This window comes from Monodon monoceros, unplaced genomic scaffold, assembly GCF_005190385.1.
Source record: "Monodon monoceros isolate NGI ecotype Baffin Bay Population unplaced genomic scaffold, NGI_Narwhal_1 Super_Scaffold_21, whole genome shotgun sequence".
Classification (NCBI taxonomy): domain Eukaryota; kingdom Metazoa; phylum Chordata; class Mammalia; order Artiodactyla; family Monodontidae; genus Monodon; species Monodon monoceros.
The window spans coordinates 133,293,874-133,317,949 of NW_021703778.1; the positions used below are offsets into that span (position 1 = coordinate 133,293,874).

The 24,076-nt window shown below is 36.0% G+C and overlaps 2 protein-coding genes across 2 annotated transcripts in view; one reads left to right on the forward strand and one right to left on the reverse strand.

The window, feature by feature from the left end:
- Positions 1–24,076, reverse strand: part of RTN1 (reticulon 1) — a 404,193-nt gene that overhangs the window by 294,970 nt on the left and 85,147 nt on the right. The window contains exon 2 of the mRNA XM_029237636.1: positions 21,329–21,379. Within this exon, the coding sequence (XP_029093469.1) occupies positions 21,329–21,371 (43 nt within the window). The 5' untranslated portion in view covers positions 21,372–21,379. The remainder of the gene's footprint in view (positions 1–21,328; positions 21,380–24,076) is intronic.
- The window catches only part of LRRC9 (leucine rich repeat containing 9), a 94,922-nt gene that overhangs the window by 15,807 nt on the left and 55,039 nt on the right, over positions 1–24,076 (forward strand). Inside the window, exons 10-16 of the mRNA XM_029237633.1 lie at positions 6,304–6,480; positions 6,811–6,928; positions 10,485–10,617; positions 12,719–12,841; positions 13,457–13,572; positions 18,290–18,502; positions 23,439–23,558. Coding sequence (XP_029093466.1) covers positions 6,304–6,480; positions 6,811–6,928; positions 10,485–10,617; positions 12,719–12,841; positions 13,457–13,572; positions 18,290–18,502; positions 23,439–23,558 — 1,000 coding nt within the window. The remainder of the gene's footprint in view (positions 1–6,303; positions 6,481–6,810; positions 6,929–10,484; positions 10,618–12,718; positions 12,842–13,456; positions 13,573–18,289; positions 18,503–23,438; positions 23,559–24,076) is intronic.

Sequence of the window (24,076 nt, forward strand, 5' to 3'; positions counted from 1 at the left end):
TATATCACCCCAGAGGATGGTTTTACTCACAGTCAGTGTTGAAACAAACACGATTTTTGTGAAGTAAACTACAAAACTTACAATAACCTTTTAGAAAGAAAAATGTGTGACTGTTATCCATTACTTTAAGCCAAGCCCCCTGATTCTATTAGATGTGGCTCTAACTCACCTCTGTGAGTAAAAGCTTCTGAAGGGCCTTGGGGGTACTTTGGTGGAAAAGTCTAAGACGCTCTGTCCAAGGGACAAAGGGATCTTTTAAAATACTTTCTTTTGTATCAGTAGATCCATTTGCCCAACAGTTATCACTGTTGCTTAACCACAATATTTGATTTTTATGTACAAATATATAAAAGGTATTCATCCCAGTTCCCATGTAAACAAGTAGAGGCCTTGATTTTTCAAGTGTTAAGAATTGAATGGTGTCTCTCTGCAGGATGTATGCATAATTCTTCAGTCTTTTATTTGTATTCACTCAACCTAAACAGAATTGTTTTTTATTATTTGTTTCTTTTTAACTTATCACAAAGTAAGCTCTTTATAAAACAAGTACATTAGTGAAAAAACTATGTAAAAACAAAATAACTAAAAAGCCATTTAGGTAACCGTGTCAGCCTGATAGTAATTTAGATAGCTTTGGTGGATTTTAATAAGCATTAATAATTGTTTACTTGGTTTTAATAAAAATAACCTTGATCCATTTTAAGGAGGAAATCAAATACATATTGGCAGAATTTCAAGGACTGTTTGTTACTTTTAGCATACTACAAGCTTGGCTACCTTAGCTCTGATCGTTTATGTATATTAGGAAATAACTATTAAAGTGCTTTAAATTGCTCTGTGTGGTACATATCTAGTCATTTTATAATTTAAACACTGACTTTTCTTTAATATTTTTAAGGCCAATATTTAGCATTTAAATAAAAAGTACTGGAGTAGAGCTAGAACTAAAACATAAAGGTTTTCGCTCAGAAAAGCCTATGTTTATAGTAAAAGAGCATTGCAGATTTCTAATTGTATATCGTTGAATATTTCTTAGCTTCATTTCTTTTTTGAAATTGAAGAGCTTTATTTTTCAGTTTAAAAAAGTCCTGATTTTACAGAGACTTGTCTGTTGAGTAGATTGTTGCCACTACAGCATTTTCATTATAGATCATATTATTTACCTCTGTATTGCCAACTGAGTTATCTATTGACATCAGACAACATTTATCAACATTTATCAAATGGGGACTCCAATGCATCAAAGATGCTGTCCTTGTGCTTGAGAAGCTTTTTAAACCTGGTTATAGATACATGGCATTTACAATTTAAAGAAATAACTTCAAAGTACCACAAAACAATATATAAGTGACTCTGTGAGCTCCTTGGGGACAGACAGGTTGTGCCTTATAAGTCATCACATCTAGCATAGGGCTGGCTGGATTCATAACTCAATAGATAACTAATTGAAGTCTCTATATCAATATATAGATACTCACTTAGTAGGTTCACTTTTGTCTATAAAATAACTTTCAGTAATTAACTTTTTATATATAAACATTTCAGGCTGTACTGTTTTAGAGAGCTACAGAAACTCAGACTTTTTGTTTTATACTGTTTTATATTTGTTTTTGATATGGTTTAAGTCAGCAGGTCAGTTAACAGTATTTATTAAATGCTTGTTTAGGATTTTGAAGTGATTTTAATAGATTATATTATGCTCCAGCCATTTAAAACCATGTGCATTCTACATTTGCTAAATGGGTGCATCATTTGTATATTAATGAACGTTTGTAGGCATCTCTGTGTGTAACTGAATATCTTAGTCAATGTGTATATCACCACTGTGGATGCTCACACATTCAGGTCTTACTGAATGAGTGAGGACACCCAGTGACATGAGGGGCCCTCACTCTCCTAACCTGCAGATCTTGTTGCTGCTAGCCATTCCTTCCGTGTAACTTCACCTCTCTCTCCCTCTCTTTTTTTTTCTTTTAGTTAGACATTTCCTATTTTCTTTTTACAATCTCCCTTGACAGTCTCTTCTACTCCTGCACTTTCAAAAATTACTTAAAGTTACAATCTCTCTCCTTTACTCCAGTCCTGAATTTCTACCTATTAGACATTTCTAGCCGAATGTCCAACTGGCAAGGCAAACTCAACACATTTAAAAGGGAACTCAGCTGTAAAGTAAAAAATAGACAGTGGGGTTAGAGTCAGAAAGCCTAGGTTCAAACTCTATCTGCATAGTCTTAAAACAGTTATTTAACTCATCTGAATGTCATCTGTGAAATGAGAAAATAAAAAACTATCACAAAAGGTTACTGTTAAGATTAGACAAGGTGACGTAAAAATATTTAGTTCTTAATCTTTTTGCTTTTGTTTTCCTCTTCCTGCCCACAAACCACCCCTTCCTTCTGACTCCTCCATTCCTGTTTGTAGCACTACCACCCTCTTAGTCATAGAAGCACAACAAACACTGAAGCCATTCTTGACTCCATTCTCTTCCTCCATCTCCATATCCAATCAGCCTAAGACCCACAGTTTCTCTCCATAATGTCTCTTGCATTCGTTCTCTCCTTCTTTGTAATCAAAATCTCCTGCACATGGGCCGTCATAACCTTCCTCTTAGACTATTGCTACATATAGCTGGTCCCTTCCTATGCCAAGAGCAGTCTGTTAAAAACAAAACAAAAGCCTCCTGTAGCAACCTGTTATCTTCCAAATTACATTCTAACTCTTCACCCTGACATTCAGTGTCCTTCACTGTATAGTCTCCAAACTACCCTAACCCCTTTTCAAACCCTTTCAGAGTCAGCTGAACTGTGCATGCCTCACTGCTCTTGGAATATATCTGGTACACCATCACATAAGTGGTTTTCTTTGTTCTACTTCCTTCACCCAGAATGCCTCGCATCCCAGGCCCTGGCTCTATCATTGCCTGTCAAAACTTACTTTATCTTCAAGGATGACATCAAAAGCCATTCCTTTGTGAGGAATTTTCTGGTCATCTCCATCAGCTATAGTCATTTCTTCTTCTTCTTTTTGAATCTTCATAGCACTGAGTTTTATCTCTCCTATCTTATACTCTATTATAATTTTGCTTGTACCTGTCCATTACTTCTTCACTTTATTGGTTTATAAACTCGGTGAAGATAGAGACTGCATCTTTTTAATCTTTGAGTCCTTTCTACTTTGTTCACTTGCTCAGCATTCATCCACTGAGCTTCTACCATAAGTCACATTCTATGCTAGGTGCTAGTGATAAAAGTCAAATAAGATATAGTTCCCTCTCTAATCAAGCCTACAATCTGCTGTAGAAGACTATGGTAATGAAATAGTAATGAGTTCTGGGATGATTGTACACATGGAGAATGTAGGAGGGGGCAGCTGTGTGAAGATCAAAGCAGAGTGGCGAGTTAGAGAAAGTATTCTGGAAGTGGGGACACTTGAGGGAGATGCTTTGATCTGAGTTTTGAAGGACCGATAGAAGTTAACTACACAAAGAATTAGAGGAAGGACTTTGCAGGCAGAGGAAACAGCATGTGAAAGGGTGTGGAAATAGTATAATATGTTCGGAGAACTCAGTAGTTCCACATGACAAGGGCCTGATCATTAAGGGTCTTGCAGGCTGGGCTGGGTAGTTTGAATTTTGCCCTTAAATCTATCAGAATGAAAGAAAGGTGTAGCAGATTTCAATATTATTTTATACAAAGTCCTAGAGAGTCATTATTTCAGGTTCAGACTAAAATGTGTATACATCAGACCAGTAATGACATGCTCCCCAGTTGCATGTAGCACATATTCAACAATGCTGTGAGAAGTTATCATCCTCCATGACGTACGGATAATATTGTAAGTCTCAGTACTTCTCTATCAGCATAGGTCTGTTCTCCCTCCTCCAGCAGTATTGCAGCCTCTGAATGATGTTTTCTCATCCACGGTGTGGCCAGGTGATTGAATGAATTGCTTTACTTCTGTGACCCCAGGTAGCACAGAGCCCTTGTCCTCTCAGCACCAGCGTTTCGTATCTCCAGGGCTCTAGGAATTCCATATGAGGAAGGGATCAGCTACTTAATTCCCAAAGAAAAGCTCTATGAAAGGATCACACTACTTGGAGTTTCCTGCGCCATTCCTGGTTCTTGCATTCCTGGGAGACCAGGCTAGAAGCTGGGAACTGTCCATTCATCACTTCCATCTATTCTTGATTACTCTAAGGGCAATTCTCGATTACCCTTTTGTTACTTTATAACAAACACCTTATCTACATAAAACGCCTATAGCACTAGTTTCTATCAGAGCACAATAATAATGATAATAATAACAATTAGAGTGCAAGTAATAATGAGTTTCAGTGGTTCCAGGACATGTTGTTTAGGGGAGACTTGGACTAATTTAGGCCCACCCAGGAAATGATCCTCCTGTATATGACACTGTAGGTTTCCCACTGCACATGATGATCTGGTTGTTTAGCCGGACCTCTGAACTAATTAGCAGCATTATGCTGGATTGCAGCACTATTTCTATCTGTCTCCTGTACCAGGCTGCGAGCTCCTCTGGGATTAGTTTGGTTTGGGCAGCTCACTTTTCAGCTCTCGGGGAAGAGTAACTGGGCAGTTCCTAGCTGCACTGGTTCAGTCTTTGCTAGTGAGAAAGGCGAATGCTCTAAATTAGGAGCTCAGATGTTAGTCTTAGGAAGAGACAACCCATCAGGAAGCTTACCTTTGTGATCTTAGCCCACACCCATGCTCAGGTCCTGGTTGATTATCCCAGTGAGGACCAGTCATCTCATTCGTAGCCAGATATACCCCATATAGGAGCACTTAACTTCCTTTTCAAACTGATCCATTTTTTTCACATTTATTTTTTATTTTTACTTCTTTTCATTAAGGTAACATTGGTTTATAACATTATATGTTTCATGTGTACAACATTATACTTCTACTTTTGTATACATTACAGCGTGCTCACCACCAACTATTTAGTTTCCATCCGTCACCATACAGTTGACCGCCCCCCCACTTAAATTTCAAATTAATCTAAATTCTGTGCTACTTTTAAGACAGTGCCAGAATTATTACTGTGAGCATGGCCAGGCAAGGGCAGCAGAGAGCAAATGAGCATTGTGTACATTTTCCTGAGATCTTCACACAGCAGGCCCCTACTTCTCCTTCAATTCTTAGCTCAAATATCTTCTCTGAACGTCTTACCCAAGACCTGTCTTAAGTATCCCCTGCCTCTCCAAGCCTCTCTTACCCCAAGCCTTACCCCAAGCCTCTCTTTCTTCAGAGCACTTACCAGTTTAGATTTTTTTTATGTCTTGTTTATTTTTTTGTCCAACTCCCTTGGAAGATAGGGTCCATGAGAGCAGGGACCCTGCCTCTTTCACTTCTATATCCCTAGTTATGAAGTTATTGCAATAGCCCAACTAAGAGATGATGGCGATTTTAACTAGGAAAATAGCAGCGGTAATGATTAAATAGGGTCATATTCAGGATATATTTTAGATGTAGAGTCAAACAGACTTGCTGAAGACTTGGATATTGGTGAGGAAGAAAGGAGGCAAGGTTTATTCCTGGGATTTTAACCTAAGCTACCATTTAGGTGATGTTGCCATATACTGAGGTGGAAAACACTCAGGAGGAGCAGGTTTAAAGGCAGGTGTGTTGGGTGAGTTAAATTTGAGAGGCCTATTACATATACAAGTGAACACAGCAAGCAGGTAGTTGGATGTTCAAGAGTGGGTATATCCAGCTAAGTGGGGTAAGGGTAAAGCCTGAAAATAAAATGTTGGAATTTACTAGTATAATAAATATATATGTATATGTATTATATATATATAAATAATATATTTAAAATATGTATTCCCAAAGGACCAGGTGAAATCACCTAGGGATAGAGCTTATGGAAACAAGAGGAGAGCCAAAGACTGATTGCTGGGGCAATCCAACATTTAGAAGTCTGTCAGAGGAAAGAGAAGCAGAAAAGAAAAACATGAAAGAGCAGCCAGTAAGATGAAAGCCAGAAGCATGTAGTTTCACTGAAGCCAAAAAAGGAAGTGTTTCAATAAAGGAGGATTGCTCCATATCTTTTAGTCAGAACAAATATATAATAATTAATAAAAGAACTATTATTTTATGTTTCAAAGTTTAGTGCCTCTTTTACTGATTGAATAAGAACCAAATCAGAGCTATACTATATGACCATTTATCTTTAGCAAAAAAAAATATATATTAGCTATTACTTTTTTCATATGTAACTTTGTGTTCTCAACATTTTAAGGAAAATCTCTTTTCTTTGCATATATTTTGTATTCCCATATAGGTTTAATTCCTGCTATGAATTAATTCTATCACGTTTTTGTACATGGGACTTCAGAACGTATGGTATTAAAGGAGTGAAAGTAAAACGTGTCATCAAGGTTAACAACCGTATTCTGAGACTAAAATTTGAAGAGAAATTCCAAAAGTTTTTGGACAATGAAGATATGCATGATTCAGAGTAAGAAGTTAACTTCCATAAGGAACATTTTTACAACAGTCTGATTTTATTTTGTAAAAGAAAGTCTTTCTGTTTTAAAAGTTTACAATATTGAAAATATCATTGTCAGTAAATAGTTCCTTTTCATGCATCTTCCTTGACTAGGATGACCTCATAGTTTATCCACATTGGAGCTCTTTTTGAGACTGAGGAGGAGTGCAAGTTTAATAATGACACTGGAACATCCAGCGTAAATGGGAAATATCCTGGGCAAGGCATATGGTCACTTATCTACAGCTAGGTTTTTCTGAAATCAATTCTAAAACTTTTTTTGTCTTAATTATTCTTAAGGAGCTGTCGACAGATGCTGGAATGCCTTTTTTATGTTTTTGATCCTGAAGTTACAGTGAAGAAAAAGCATCTGCTACAAATACTTGAAAAAGGATTCAAAGACAGTGAAACGAGCAAGGTAACATAAAATGTCATTCAGAATAATGCTTTCTTCCTAATGAATAAAACTTTGCCACTGATTAAGCGTGGTTTGATTCTCAATGCTTTCATTCATGTTAGAGCAAACTTATACTGTTTCACAAAAAGCTTAGTGCTATCATGGAAAGTACAATCCCTCAGTATCCCAGGGGGATTGGTTCCAGGACCTCCCACAAATACCGAAATCCAAGGATGCTCAAGTCCCTTATATGAAATGGCATACTATTGGCATGTAACCTATGCACATCCTTTTGTATACTTTAAATCATCACTAGATTACTTGTAATACCTAATACAATGTAAATGCTGTGTAAATAGTTGTAAGTACAATGTAAATTCTATGTAAATAGTTGTGGAAGCAGGGCAAATTCAAGTTTTGCTTTTTGGAACTTTCCAGAATTCTTTTTTAAAAATATTTTCAATCTACAGTTGGTTGAATCATGAATTACTTTATCTTCATTATTATCTATTTAATCTTTCTAGGCATCTTATATTTTATATTGTGATCCTTTTGTGGATGATTTTGAAATCCACTTCTTTAATCCGTTTTAAACTCTCCGAGGTCTTCTCCATCTTGAAAAAATTCATTCAGTTAACACTGCTGTGCTTTCTATCATCCTATTTTTCTCTTTACTTTTACTGCCACCATTTCTTTATTCTCTACTTCATTTTCCCCACCTTGATACTGATATTGCTTTATCCTTGGTCACTCCTGAGCTCCAAAATATCCAATCAACCTTTCTCGTTCCTCCACCCATTTGACGTGGCAGCTGTAGCACACTGGTATAGAGCAGTGTTTCCTAATCCTTTTCTCATCATGGCACGCATAAAATCAAAGTATTGCTCTATTTGAATCCTGGCTTTCCTACTCACCAGCTGGGTGACTTCACCTCTCTGTGCCTGTTTCATCCATTCTGTAAAGTGAAGATAATAATAGTATCTTCTTAACAGAATGGTTAGGATTTAGTGAGATATGTGCAAAAAGGTTCTTGGATACTTGTTCATAGCATCATTATTCACAATAGCCAAAAAGTAGAAGCAACCCAAATGTCCATTAACAGATGAATGGATAAATAAAATGTGGTATATACATACAAGAGAATATTATTCAGTCATAAGAAGAAATCAAATTCTGATACATGCTACAACATGGATGAACCTTGAAAACATTATGTTAAATAAAAGAAGCCAGACACAAAGGGACAAATACTGTACAATTCCACTTACATAAGTATCTAGAATAGGCAAATTGGTAGAGACAGAAAGTAGAATAGAGGTTACCAGGGGATGGGGAGGATAGAGGGACAGAGAGTTATTGTTTAATGAGTATACAGGTTCAATTTGGGATGACGTTCTGGAAATGGATAGTGGTGATGGTTATACAACATCGTGAATGTACTTAATGCCAATGAATTGTACACTTTAAAATGGTTAAAATGGTAGCTTTTAACCTTACGTGTTTTTTTTACCACAATAATAAAAAAAAAATCACCAATAAAGCTTTCCAGCCTCTTGGTGGAGAATAAATTGGAGGGAGTAGAAGCAATGACAGGGGCACTATACGCGGGAGGTCCTACAGCAGCTCAGGCCAGAGATGATGGTGGCTTCAGCAGGGTGGTATAGTGAGAGTGCCCTCACTGTACTTTCTGAAAGAGAAGTAGGAAGGAGGTGAAGAATTGAGGAAGGCGAGTGAAGTGCTCAGGGTCATATCAGAGAACTCTGAACCATCATGGGCACAAAGGGTAGAGGAAGGATGGGGCTATTTCTGTGTGTTTTCTGCCTGCCAGACACTGCTAGCACTTTATCCCCTGCATCTCCTAAAGGAGATACAATATCTCTAATCCTTCCAGCAGCGCTCTACACTGCTCTGTCCAATATAGTAGCCACCACCCAAATGTGACTACTGAGCATTTGAAATGTGACTGGTCAGAATTAAGGTGTGCTAAAAGTTTAAGACATATAATACCAGTTTTTGAAGACTTAGTACAGAAAAAAAGACTATAATTTCTTATATTGATTACATATTAAAATGATAATATTTGCGAAATATTAGATTAAATATATTATTAAAATTTACCAAAAAAGTTCTTAGATGAGTTCCTGGCACATAGAAAATTTTTTATTAAATTCACCATTATTGCTGAAACATTTGATTGTGAGACTGACACGCAGCCTTCTGTGCTAAGGAGGCAGGTTATTGCTGAAACATTTGATTGCTCTTTCCATTTTGAAACTCTCCTTTAGCATCCATACACTACTGTTATCCTCACATTTTTCTGATTGTCCCATCTTTGTTTCCTTTTCTTTCCCCGTCTTGCCTCTAAACAAGAAAATACCAGAAGGTTAAAGTTTACTATTCTGCCCTTCTTTCTCCACACACCATCAATTACTCTCATTGTTAAGATCTTAGAAATGGGGCAAGATAATTGGCTAGAAAAATCACTGGGTAGCACAAAGCTCAGATAAGCTAAATTTCTATGTTATGTTGTGCACACAATGAGTAAAGATTGATATTTATGTTCTGCATCATTTAAGAGACGGGATCTGATTAAAAAGATATGCTGTGTAAGCAGCTGAGAAGGAGGATTTGGCTTAGTGTGGCAGTGTCTGGTCCAGGCAGAGAGCCATGCGCATAGCCTCCATCTAATGGATATTTAGTGATGTTCATGGGAAATCTGAGATTATAATTACTAGAATGTGGAATTTGTGATCAGATGAGCCACATTTTAGTATTTATTTTTCTAAATCTCTTTGAATAACAGGTTTCAATAAGAAAATAGGCGATTCAGCATTTATATAAAAGATGTATTTTAGATAATTTGGCTACTAATATTAAGCTAGTAATAATTTCAAAACTCCAAGAAGTGACAAGGAGGAGTAGACCTGAGTCCAAGTCATGACTTTGCCAATTTCTGCTTCAGTCCTTGGATAGATCATATAATCTCTCTTAGGTTTTTTTTTTTTTACTGCTAAAAATAGAGATTTTTGTTTGTTTTAGAGCTGCTTTCACAGCAAGTAATATGAATATTTCTGATAAAACACTTTTAAAGAAGTAACTCTAATCACAATGCAAACTAAAATTTCCATGCATTAGCACAATGAGATGTATCTGGAAAATAATGTGGATTATTAGGCCAATTATTAGATTATTTATTTACTTAAATAAGAATCTTCAGTGTAATTTCCCACAGGATTTTCTTTTTGGAATTTGCACTGTTGCTAGTGGAGTATCCTTGAAAACGTGCAAAACTATAGCTCCTGCACCACACAGAGTGGTCAGTTTTGACTCTGGCTGGTTTTACAGGAACAAATGTTGTTCTGTATTACTTTTCATAAATCTATTTGCATATAAATTTAAAATATATAAATGGTTTTATAGAATGAAGTTGCACCTGAAGGTTATCTACTTCTTTTCAGTGAGTCTGACCTGCAGTTTCCTTGCACAGACACATAAACATAAAATGATAAACCATCTTACTAAAGTTGAAGTACTGTCAATCTTGTAAAAATACTCATACTTCGTTTTTTCTTTACAGCTGCCTCTCAGAAAAGAAGCTGTTATTCTTGCTAACAGCCTGAGTATATGTGAGTGTCCCAGAATTGAATTTCTACAGCAAAAGTACAAGGATGAGAAGAAAAACTCTCTTGAGCATGAGCTCTTCAGACATGGTAATACAAGTATGCGGTGTTTCTGAACTTTTAAGTTCTAAGTATTCAAATTCATTAATTATTTGCATAATATTTTTGATACTTGGTTTTATCAACCTGGGAGGTTTTCTGAAACCCATTTGATTTAGTGTTTACCAGTGTAGTGATACATGACTTTCTGATCTATTACTTTAGTCAGGTTGTCAACAAATATTTACTGAGTGATTATTATCAGCAACATCAATAGGATGAGACTCATTCGTTAATCATATTTAATCTATCTTATATGAAATAAACACTTTTCATAATCTGCTTTTGTTCATTAAGTTGTGTCCTAAAAATAAACTTAACACATTTATGTACATGTTATACACAAACACACACACACAATCACCATACAAACCCCAAATTCATAGGAAAGAGAAAAGAGAACTTGGCCTATTTATATGATAATCATTATATAAAGCACTCAGGAAGACAGGCCTTATTTGTCCTTAATTATCAAAATATAAGATGATAAGAAAATCTGGTTATAAATCTAAAGTTGGCTAAAGACAAATTGTGAAGTGTGTGGATTGCTTTAAAGTTGCCTTATAGAAGATAAATGTTTGGTATCTTAATTTAGTCACAGTTATTAGTATTTTATTTGCATCTTGAATATATGTAAATAAAAGTACATGAGTCAGTTTGTAGGACACTTCTGGGGGAGGTTCCCAGGTACCCACAGACTGGAGACAAAGACCAGCTCATCATGTCCTCTCTTGCCCCACCCTCTTCCACTTTTCATTCTTCAGTTCCACCAGTATTTATTGAATGCTTACTGGGTATTAGGCACTTGGTTGGTGATAGGGATTTAGTCAATACAGACTAGACAGTTTCTCCATTATGGTGCTTACAAACAATAATATCCAAATAAATGTAAAATTATAATTATAATAAGAGCTACAAAGATGAAGTATTAATGCATAGTACCAAAGAATGTAAAATAAAGGGAATTGATCAGGTCAGGGAGTAAGGGACATCTATTCTTTGGTCTCAACTATTCAACCTTCTAAAGACTGGGTAGTCAGAAATTTGGTTAACTGAATTCTATAAAAGTAATATTCTAGGTTCCAGACTCTAGCTCTGTTAAGATGATGCATGCTGAACTAAATTATGTGTGTTTTGCAGTCTTTCATTCAGTTAATAATAATCAGAAAATTAAGCAGATTACTGAATCTAGAAAGAACTCCTATTTGAAAAAACCACTTGCTTTTTTTCTCATCCTTCTCCATTCTCATTTAAGAAATATCCATTATAGGGACTTCCCTGGCAGTCCAGTTGTTAATACTTCACTTTCCATTGCAGAGGGTGCTGGTTCCATCCCTGGCTGGGGAGCTGAGATCCCACATGCCTTGTGGCCAAAAAACCAAAGCATAAAACAGAAGCAATATTGTAACAAATTCAATAAAGACTTTAACAATAGTCCATATCAAAAAAAATCTTTAAAAGAAAAAGAAATATCCATGATGTTTTTCTTGATCCTTCTGGAATATTCTTTCTAAAACAATTAGGTTCTCCCAATTTACATTTCATAACTTGTACATAGTTTTAAAAAGTCATCTCAATACTTTATGCATAGTAATTACAAGTTGTTTCATAGGATTCAGTGACTCCTAGAGATCCTTAGGATTTAGTGAATTTCAAGGTTCCTTAATATCTAAAGGGAAGAGAAATGTGCATCCATTCAGTAGACATATATTGAGTGCCTCTTATGATCTAAGCTATGTGCTGATGATACAGAGATGAATTTTTACCCAGTTAACAACAACAACAAATTTCTTAAATTAATTCATAAAAATATTGATAAATATTGTCTTCTTTCCTTCTTCCTTCTCTGTAAAGCTTTGCTTGATATAATCACAGGAATTCTCTTTTATAAACATTTTATTTATGCAACAAATATTTATTGAGCTTCTATTTTGGATCAAGCAGTGTGCTGTGTGCTTTACGGTGGCCGACAAGATAGCCAGGATCTCTACCTTTACAAAATATACAGTCAAGTCTGGGGCCAATAAGGAAGATGATATTGGAAAATTATTCAAATGAATTAGTGTTAAAACATTTTGTTTTTTCACACTAGGCATCCTCCTGATTACAAAGGTTTTCCTTGGCCAGAGTGTTCAGGCTCGTGATCAGGACTCCATCAGTCAAGCCAACTACCCAATGATTAATTCAGTGTTCATTCCTCGAAAATATTTACTAAGTATGTCTGCGATGAAGATAAATCTTTTTTCATCTTTCTGAATACAAAATGTTTTCATTTAATACAGATGCTTACAGTTTAACCTCTACCTAACAAAACTTATAAACTTTTTTATAAAAACCTGTTCCTAGCTACTAGTGAACTTCTATATTTCTGTTTCCTATTTCAGTGACAGTTATATATGTGTGCGTGTAGATATTTTATTTTGTAAAAGTTTGTTTTATATACACAGATATATATATATGTATAATATATTATATGTATTTTAGAAAATAGAACCTACCCAACTTTTAACAACAAAAAAGTAATATATTTGTCAAAAACTACATGGCTAAACATTGAATAGAAAAGTGAAAAAGTATGAAAAGGGAAAGGAGATGAATAAAACTAAACCCTACTAGTCTGTGTAGTGAAAGGGTGACTAGTATTTATAGAATTAAGAAATTGTCTACAGTGGTGGGAAGATATAAGAGAAAAAAACCTCAATGACATAATATTTGGAACTTACTGAGTTTGTTGTTTATTAATCTATGTAAGGGTGAAAAAAGTATATTAAATATCATTTTGAAGAGTGTTTGTTTGTTTTGCTTGTTTTTGTTTTTTATTTTACCCTAGATTCTATCATGGGACAAAGAAACTGTGATTGCAGCATTCGGCAGTACAAGTGGTTTGTCTTTGATCATGACCTTGTTTTGCCTGAATACATCGTAGAATTTGAGTATATTACAGTGGTATGAATTCATTTTTTAAAATTTTTCTTTATTTTTTTGGCTGCGGCGGGTCTTAGTTGCGGCACGCGGGATCATCGTTGAGGCATGCAGGATCGTTCGTTGTGGCACACAGGCTTCTCTCTGTGTGGCACATGGGCTCCAGGGCACGAGGGCTCTGTAGCTGTGGCACGTGGGCTTAGTTGCCCCAGGCATGTGGGATCTCTGTTCCCCGACCAGGGATCGAACCCACGTCCCCTGCATTCTATGTTATGGAGACGGCTTCTTTCCTTGAACCGCATTGAACCAACCTCTGCTAGTTTCAAACTTTTCTTCTGCAGTTTCCTCACCTCTCTCAGCCTTCATAGAATTGAAGAGAGTTAGGGCCTTGCTCTGGATTAGGCTTTGACTTAAGGGAATGTTGTGGCTGGTTTGATCTTCTGTCCAGAGCACTAAATCTTTTTCCATATCAGTAATAAGGCTGTTTCACTTTCTTATCATTCATGTATTCACTGGAGTAGTACTTTTAATTTTCTTCAAGAACTTTTCCTTTGCATCCACAGCTTGGCTAACTATTTGGAGCAGGCGGCCTAGCTCTCAGCCTATCTCAGCGTTCAGCATGCCTTCCTCACTAGACTTAGTCATTTCTAGCTTTTGATTTAACATGAGAGGTATGTGACTCGTCCTTTCACGCGAACACTTAGAGGCCATTGTAAGCTTACTAACTGGCCTTATTTACTCATTTATTTTTGCGGTACGCGGGCCTCCGCACTGCTGTGGCCTCTCCCGTTGCGGAGCACAGGCTCCGGACGCACAGGCTCAGCGGCCATGGCTCACGGGCCCATCCGCTCCACGGCATGTGGGATCTTCGCGGAACGGGGCACGAACGCGTGCCGTCTGCCTTGGCAGGCGGACTCTCAACCACTGCGCCACGAGGGAAGCCAGGGAAGCCCCTAACTGGCCTTATTTTAAGACTGTCTTGTCTCAGGTAATAGAGAGACCCAAAGAGAGGGAGAGAGACAGGGAAATGGCTGGTCAGTGGAGTAGTCGGAACACACACATTTATTAAGTTCACCATCTTATATGAGCATGGTTTGTGGCACCCCAAAACAATTACAATAGTAACATCACAGATCACCATAACAAATATAATAATAATGAAAAGGTTTGAAATATTATGAGAATTACCAAATGTAACACAGAGACATGAAGTGAGCAAAAGCTGTTGGAAAAAGAGCACCGATAGACTTGCTTGATGTCTTCAATTTGTAAAAAATGGCAATAAACCCAAACACAATAAAACAAGGTATGCCTATATATAAATATAAAATGATTATTCTTTAAAGGACTTAATTTTCAAAACAAATCATTATGACACCTAAATATTTTATCATGCAAATATATTACATGAGTAATATATAACTGTAGTCTCACTGGAAAAGATTCAAACTGTATTGAAGAATATAGAATAAACATGAAAATCTGCTTTCACCTCAATCCCACCACCACTCCCTTTCCTGAAGGCATCCACTGTTAGTAGCTTTGTGAGTTTGCTTTCAACCTTTTTTTCTGTGCATTTACACATATGACAACATATACCATTTTACGTAGTAGAGTCAAGTTCTAAGTATTCTGTAAATTTTTTGCCTTTAACAATATGTTTTGGACAAATTTCACTTCAGTACATATAGGTCTATACTTCAGTCTTTTGGTGACTTCATACTATTCAGTAATACTCTGATTTATTTGACTGTTCCCCTGTTGATGAAACATAGGTTGTCTCCAATTTTATTACTATTTAAAACAATATTTCAGTGAGTCTCATTGCAGATGCATCTTCCATACAAATATGGAAGTTTTTCTGCACCACATATTTGTAGAAGAATTGGCTAGTCAAAGGATATATGGATATGTGTGTTTTAATTTTGATAGATTTTGCCAGTACTCTTTACAGAAGTTGAACCATTTTATAAATTTCCGACAGTGTGTGACAGTGCTTGTTTCTTTACATCCTTACCAACACAGGTATTATCAATCTTTTTGTTTATATCTGATGGCCAAAGAAAGGATATTTTATCCTTTCATGTGCTTATAGATTATTTACAGTTTTATGAATCACCTGTTATATCCTTTGACCATTTTCTGTTGGACTCTATCTTTTTCATATTGATTGGAAAAATCTTTATATGCATTCTAGATGTTAATCCTTTATCTTTTATATATATTGCAAATGTTTTCTGTCACTTGTATTTTCATTTTATTTGCAGCAAAAAAAGTATTTGTCATTTTCATTTGTAATTTACAAGTTAATTTTTAAGAGATCAGATCTCTCCATCTTTTACATTATGGATTCTGAATTTTATGTCTCACTTCATAAGGCTTATATAAATATTCTCCTTTATTTTCTTCCAATACTAATATAGGTTGTTCTAAAAATTTTAGCCTTTTTTTTTTTTTGGCTGTGTCGGGTCTTAGTTGCAGTACACGGGATCTTCGTTGAGGCATGTGGGATCTTTTGTTGCGGCGCACAGGCTCTTCTTTTGTTGCAGTGTGCGGGCTTCTCACTAGTTGTGGCGTGTGGGTTTTCTCTTTAGTTGTGGTGCGCAGGCTCCAGGGAGCATGGGCTCTGTAGTTGTGGCAGGTGGCTCTCTAGTTGAGGTGCCCAGGCTCAGTAGTTGTGGCGCACAGGCTTAGCTGGCCCCGCGGCATGTGGGATCTTAGTTCCCCGACCAGGGATCAAACCCACTTCCCCTGCATTGGAAGGCAGATTCTTTACCACTGGGCCACCAGGGAAGTACCTAAAACTTTTAGCTTTTTAATTCTATCTAGAAATTGTTTTATTCTGTGTGAGGTTGAGGAGGTCAAATAATTTTATCCTTAAAAATGGACCAAGCATCATCTTTTTTACTCTATTTTGAAATATTAGCTATCATTAAAATTATTTTCATATATAAGTGGTCTATTTATAGATCCTTCTATTTCTGTTCCATTGATCTCTCTGTCTAATCTTGGACACCTACCACATTATTTTGGTTATTACAACCTGATGATATGTTTTGATATGTGATAGGGCAAATTCTCTTCCCCTGTCCCCACTTATATATATTTTTTTAATTCTTGGCTATTCTTGAACATTTTCCTTTCCAAATAAAATTTAGAAACAGTTTGTTAAGTTCTATTTAAAAGTCCTATTAGGATTTGATTGTGATTGTATTGAATTTAAATTTAATTTGGGGCAAACTGACTACTTTGTAGTATTGGGCCTCTCATCCAGGAACATGATAAGTTATTCCATTTACTCAAGTCCTCTCCAACATTTTCCTTTATATACATCTTAAACATTTCTTGTTAAGTATAGTTCTGGGCATTTATATTTTATATTGTTATGAAGCGGATTGTATCAGTCAAATATGCTTTCAGCATAAGACACAGAAATCCGAACAAACAGAAAACAGAATAACTGAAATAACAAGAAGTAGTGAGGCCAAGTCCCTGGCTGTTGTGACTGACTTCAGTGATGTCGGCAAAGACCTCCATCATCCTTCTGCTTGCCACTTCATGAACTCTTTTAATCGGAATATTCAGTTCTTTCATCACCTCTGGGAAGTTTCTTTCTCTTAATTCCTTGATCATTTCTTCTCTTCCATTCTCTGTTAAGCCCTCTGGAACCTCTGTTTGTTAAACATTGGACATTCTGAACTGATTCTGCATGTATTTTAATTTTTTTTCTCTTGTATTTACATTTCTGTTTTAAAATTCTGTGCTCTGGAAGATGTCCTCAATATTAGCTTCCACTTGCTAATTTGATTTGCTGTCATATCCATTTGCTTTCTCAGAACGTTCATTGAATATTTTCTATTTCACTAATTGTTTTTACTTTGACTTCAAAGCATTTACCCTGTTCTTTTCTATAGCAGCCTATTCTTTTATAGATGCTTTGTTCTCCCATATTTTAAAAAATTCTCTTATGGGGACTTCCCTGGTGGTCCAGTGAGTAAGACTCCATGCTCCCAACGCAGGAGGCCCGGGTTCGATCCCTGGTTGGGGAACTAGATCCCCCATGCCTGCTGCAACTGAGAGTTTGCGTGCCGCAACTAAAAATCCTGCATGCCGCAATGAAGATCCCGCATGCTGCAACTAGGACCCGGTGCAGCCAAAATAAATAAATAAATATAAAATGAAGAAGTAAAAAAAAAAAAATTCTCTTAGGGACCATTTTGGTTTTTTCTAGACCCATTTCTGTTTGTTCATGTTGTTTTTGCCCATTCATCCACAGTTCTTATGATAATTACTTAGTTGCCTGATAATTACCTAGAGCATCCTCCTGCTATTTTACTTGTTCACTCTGAACGTCAAGTTTCTTGGGATCTGCTCTTTGAAGTGGTTATCTCCTGCACATATTTTGGCTGCAGGTTACATTTCTGCTCCTATTTGTCTGTCAGTTCAGTCCCTTCTGATTTATATCTCACAATTTTTAGTCTTTTGTTGGTACCCTCTCCACTGTTATAAAATATTTTTAAATTGTCTTTTGCTAGTTTTAGGGAATTTTCAGCAGGAGGACACACCCATTCTTAGCCCACAATTTTAATCTACTCTCATAGATTTCCTAATGTGATACTCATCATAGATATTACTATATAACAGGAACAAAAGTTAATTCATCTTTCCTACATAGCCTATTTCTTTTTCAAAATGATAAATACAGCAACCAAATTTTCAACATTTTTAATAAATTTTTTAGGTCAAGGCTCACTCTTTATTTTCTGCATTCAACAATATTATCCTAGAAGAGAGCAAAAAAAATTCAGAAGGATCAGTATTGTCCCAGGATTTGAAATTTGATGATGAAGTTATAAAAATGGATCCCAGGATCAAGCCCAGACCAAAACTTATTAGCTTGGATGATAAAACAATACTTTCCCTTGCCAAGACTAGCATTTACAGTCATATTGTGGTGAGTATTATGAGGAATAAAATTTGGGGACATGAACCTTGAATTTGGTCAGAATCTATCGCATGAAATCTAAAGATATTAAACCACCCATCTGATGATGCCAGGCAGCATGCTGTCCATGCCAGGCATGCTTTAAAAGTGCCCAGCCCTTTTCTTCTACAGATCAATGTTGTCCAGTAGTAATATAATATGAACCACATATGTAATTTTGAATTTTCTATTAGCCACATTTTTAAAGATTTTTAAAATTAAAAAGTAAGATTAATTTTAATAATATATTATAGTTAACTCAATATATCCCCAATATTATCATTTCAACATACAGGCAATATGAAGATTCATTAACAGATAGTTTCATGCTAAGTCTCTGAAACCTGGAGTATATTTTACACTCACAGTACATCTCAGTTCACAGTTCAAGTGCTCAATAGCCCCATGTGGCTAGGGGCTATCATAGAGGACAGTGGAGGTCTAGAGGTAGCCTTGTAATTTGCAAGGAATTTCATTCCTGAATAACAAATAAACTCTCTTTAACTGATTAAGATAGTAAGTTTCAAAACAGTTTCCAGGACCAATCAACATAGAATACAGGAGTTTTATCTTTACAAAATTAATCAACAGAATTTGAGTAACTTACTGAAGCAACTTACTTTACACTGAGGAAATTCTATTGAGATATTAAGCCTCCCTCTATATCTTGACTCTCAAATCTGTCCATTTCAAATCTGCTACCATTCTGTCCAAACTCCCTTTATCTCCAACCTAGACTACTTCCATAGGGCTACTACACAGCTCCAGGAGGCACCATGCACATTGTATTCTGTTAATGTGCTCTTTGGATGCCATTCACTATATAACTTGACTATAACTCAATACAAGGTGTGTGTGTCTGTGTGTTGGGGGCTGGGGAGGTACATGCCTACTAGAGCTATGCAAAAGAGGCCTTGTCCTGCTTCTGCTTTAAGGCCACAACCCATTCTCCATGTTGAAGCGAGAGGAGTCTTTTCAAAATGCAAGTCTGATTTGTCACCCCTCACTACTCCTATTTGAAATGCTCAAATGATTTTCCATTGTTTTAAAAATAAAACCAGAGTCCTTAATATGGCCTATAAGGTTTTGCATGACCTGGTCCCTGGCCTGTCTATCCACACTCTTCTCATATTACCCTCGCTTTAGCAATCTGTGCTCAGCCTCCTTCTTGTTTCTTTAATGTACCCTGTTTGCAGCCACACAGAGCCTCTGCACTTGTACTGTACTCCTGCACTGTACTCCTGCATGGAATGTTCTCCCCTGACCCCGTTTCTCCTAGTTAACTCCCACACATATTTTTGATCTATACTTTAGCATTAATTCCTTCTCTTACCTCTAGGTCTAGATAAGAATCTAAGTAAGATTCCTTTGTCATATGCTTTGTATCCTTCCTAAACTATAAATTCCACAAGGGCAGAGATTAGGCTGTTCTTAGTCATTTATATTCCCAGCATGAGGGCAACAATATAAGATTGTACATTGAACAAAATGGCCACACCTAAGGAGCAACTTTCAAATAAGAGTAGTATATTTACTACAACAATTTTTTGATGACTGTTGGTAAAATTCCTTTTACCAACAAAATCAGCCTATTGTAACAATTTTCTAAAAGCTGGAAAATAAAGGCATCTTGAGGTAAGGATGCCTTTTTCTAATTTACTCATAAACACTGAGTGGACTAGCATCAACTCTGCCATTATCTAGCATAATACCTAGCACACATGAGATACTCATTAGTTACTTGTTTTAAAACAGAATGTCTTGAGTGGTTCTTAACAAAGAAAGTGGGTTGTTTACTTGAACCTGCAGAAGTAGTAAACAAATTGATATTAACTGATAAATTGATAAGAATACTTAAGAAGACAAATTATTCTTACATGACGCTATCTTTCTATGCATGCACTGAAAGCTAAGGTACAGATAAAAATTCTGAAATGATTTTTATCTTGAAAGTCAATTACTTTGCTCCATCGTTACATTTCTAAATCCATTGTTTATGATGACAGTTTTTTCTCAAGTGATTGTGTGAAACAGAAAGTAAAAAATATTTTTTAAAATAATAAGTGAGGTCAACAGTTTTCAGCCTGCTTCTAAAAATATTTGAAACACTTTTTTAAGAAAGTTTATGGGATTGCTTTGGTTAAACTGTGTTAGCATCATCCACCAAATCTTCAAGCCTAGGAGATTGTCGTTACCTTAGAGGATTATTATTAGAGAGGAAGGAAAACTTCATAACATGATGGCAATATCACCACCTTTATCATAAGTGTGCAGTATACTTATTACAGGAGCAGTCTTCCAGCTGACAGCATGGAAAAATTGTTTCTGAACTATATTGTCAAGATTTCATATTTGAGTAATGAACTCTTGATAATAAAGCTTCAGTAATGAAAGGTTTAATAAATGAATGTGCTCTGATTGGACTGAGCTTCTAGAACATGTATTCCTATAGATTTAGAGGGATTAAATAAAAGTTTAAAAAAAAACAGCACCAGAAGGTAGGTCTTTTTTATTATCTTTGGTTTGTGATAAGAAACAGAGAGGAGAGTTAAGACTTCAGAATACCTTGGGCAGCTTGTGACCTCCACCTGACTATTAATTTGGTCAACACGCATAACATAAGAATGGAGGGGCTTTTTCATATTAAATTTGCCTATATTGCTTAAAAGCCAGCAAATTTTCTAGGGTTTCCAGTAAGAATACTAGATATTAGAAGAAGGATATTTAGATATCACACCCTTTGTTCTCCCTTCTTTGTGCCGTTACTGTAAGAGAAACTGAGGGAAGGGTACATACCTCTTATTTTCTTTTCAGTTATCCCCACCAGGTCGAGTTTCATGAGGACATCTATAAAAATAAATAAAATATGTAGAAATAAAAAACCCAGAGTAACATAATTTTATATTCTCTTACAGCACAATTAAATACTGAAAATTAGAGTTGTCAGTTATGTCTGGCTTTTGTACTGATTTATTCATTTAGCATTTACTGAGATTTGCTGTATTTTAGGCAATGAAATAAGTATTGGGGGTTCAATGAATAAGTTATTTTCCCTGCCCCAAGGATATTATTTCAGTGGAGGAGACAGATATGGAAACAAATACAGGAAGTTTGGAGTTGCTGGGAGAGGTCCACAGAAAGAGGTGGGTTTTTTGTGGATTTTTGAAGGATATGAGAGATTTCATTGTTTTTGTCTTCCAAGCAGAGGAAATACTTTATCTGTAAGCACATGGTTTTGAAAGATCCTGGTGTCTTCAGGGAACACTGAGGAATTCAATGTGACTAGAACATAGGGTGTGTGACAGTGGAAGTATAGGTGTAGGTTGGAATACAAAGAAGATACATGAGGCTGTGGCTGGAAGAGTAAGAGGTTATAGCCACATCAGGATGGATTTCAGAAGGCAAATTTATAAGTTTACATTCTTTTGTTTAGGGAATAGGCTCTCTGTTTTTAAAGACCCTAACTTCGATAGCTTGTGTTTAGATTTAACTGTGGTCAGACTGGTGGTATAGAAATCCAGTAGAAACTATTGTAGTAGTCCAAAGGACAAATAATAGTCTGAACTAAGGCACTGTAGTGGTGATGGTATGGAGCGGTTGATTTAAGAAACATTTCTAGAATCAAATGTATATAGAAAAGAGGGGAAATTGATGATCAACAATATCTGTTAGATGGTGAAACTCTTAATCAGGACTGAAAATGTGGACTGCCAAGCAGATCAGAGAAGATGATGAATTCAATTGTGAACATGTTAAGTGTAAGTTATCTGTAGAATCTGTCATGTGTGACCTGTAAACTAGTCTGCATAAATTGGCCCTTCTTAATTTTAGCAAAGTTTTGATAACTCTTTGACATTCAATTGTTTCTCCCTGCCAGGAATTTAGTTATGTCCACAGTATAATAGGGTATAAGATGGTGGTGGTAAGTGAAGAGGGTTGGGAGGTAGATACCTGATTTTATCATGATACCCATTTGTTGTGAATAAGGTGGTCAATTATATTGACATTTTCTTGTGCCACTATTTATTTTGTAGACTATGCATCAATCTTCATTTGATACCATTAACAATGGTATAGTTTAAAGAGAAAAATTATGTAGACATCAGGGTTTCCCCTAAATATAAAAATATAGTAACATTCTTTTTTTTTTTTTTTTTTTTTTTTGCGGTACGCGGGCCTCTCACTGTTGTGGCTTCTCCCGTTGCGGAGCACAGGCTCCGGACGCGCCGGCTCAGCGGCCATGGCTTACGGGCCCAGCTGCTCCACGGCATGTGGGATCTTCCCAGACCGGGGCACGAACCCGTGTCCGCTGCATCGGCAGGCGGACTCTCAACCACTGCGCCACCAGGGAAGCCCATAACATTCATTTTTATACAGCCCAGGATCAAATGGGCAGGGAAAATCTGGGCCAAATTCTGATGTAGAAACTGTCTTAGACACTCTCCCAATTCCTTCTTTGATGTTGTGTCTCCCACTTTAACACCCTCAGCCTTTCTTCCTTAGTCCAGTGCCCTCATATGGTTTCCTGTAATCAGGGTGTATCCTTGCCATCCTTTCTCTTGTGAGGCGACCTAGCCAATACCCAAAATCTTTAGGGCCTACACTGTTCACTAGCCTGAAAAATAGGTCTGCCCTAATGAATATCACAACAAAATATTTAGCCGTTTTCTAAAAAGAATTTCATGCCGATTATTGATAAACTTAGAGCAAGTGGAAGATCAAATTAATCAAGAACCAGATGCAATGCTGCTATTAGAAACTATACCTTTTAAAATCATATTATAAAATCAGACTATACTTTCAAAATTATATTTTTTTCTCATTGGCTCTCTCTTAATGTTATTTAAATAGCTATAATTAGGATATAATCTGTCTTGTTTTTTATTTACATTTTATTTTACTTCAGAGTCTGAATCTACATGGAAACAGCTTGAGTAAATTGAGAGATCTCTCCAAGTTAACAGGACTTCGAAAACTTAATATCAGCTTTAATGAATTTACTTGTTTAGATGATGTATACCACCTGGTAAGAACTATCTTTTTGAAATTATTTAAGTAAAATAAAATTATTAATTTAATGAATAAATTATTTTTGTAATTTAGACCTCATATATACCATATTAACAGCCCAATTCAGGAACAAAACATACATAAACTATATATATAGTATGTTACTTTCTCTAAAATAGGCCTTAGATTTAGATTCTGTTTACAAACCAAATATACACCTGTGGTCATATCTGATTTCTAGCTACTTGAAAATAAATGTAAAATTACTCCAGACCTGTTTTTAAAATGGCATTTATAAAGTGTCATTTCCAATTTCTTCTGCTCTTTTTTTCTCACTCTTTTTTTTTTCTCCTTATTGTGAGTCTTTATTTCTTCTTCACTTTTTGGTTTACCACTTCACAGCTAATGTTGTCAAGTCTTCCCATCTGTTCATTATCCATATGGTTAGTTCTCTTTCTCTCTGCCTTGTCCTTTCTACCCTCATCACACACATAGATCTTGTTTGATTTGTGTTTGCCTTCTTATAAATCAAGG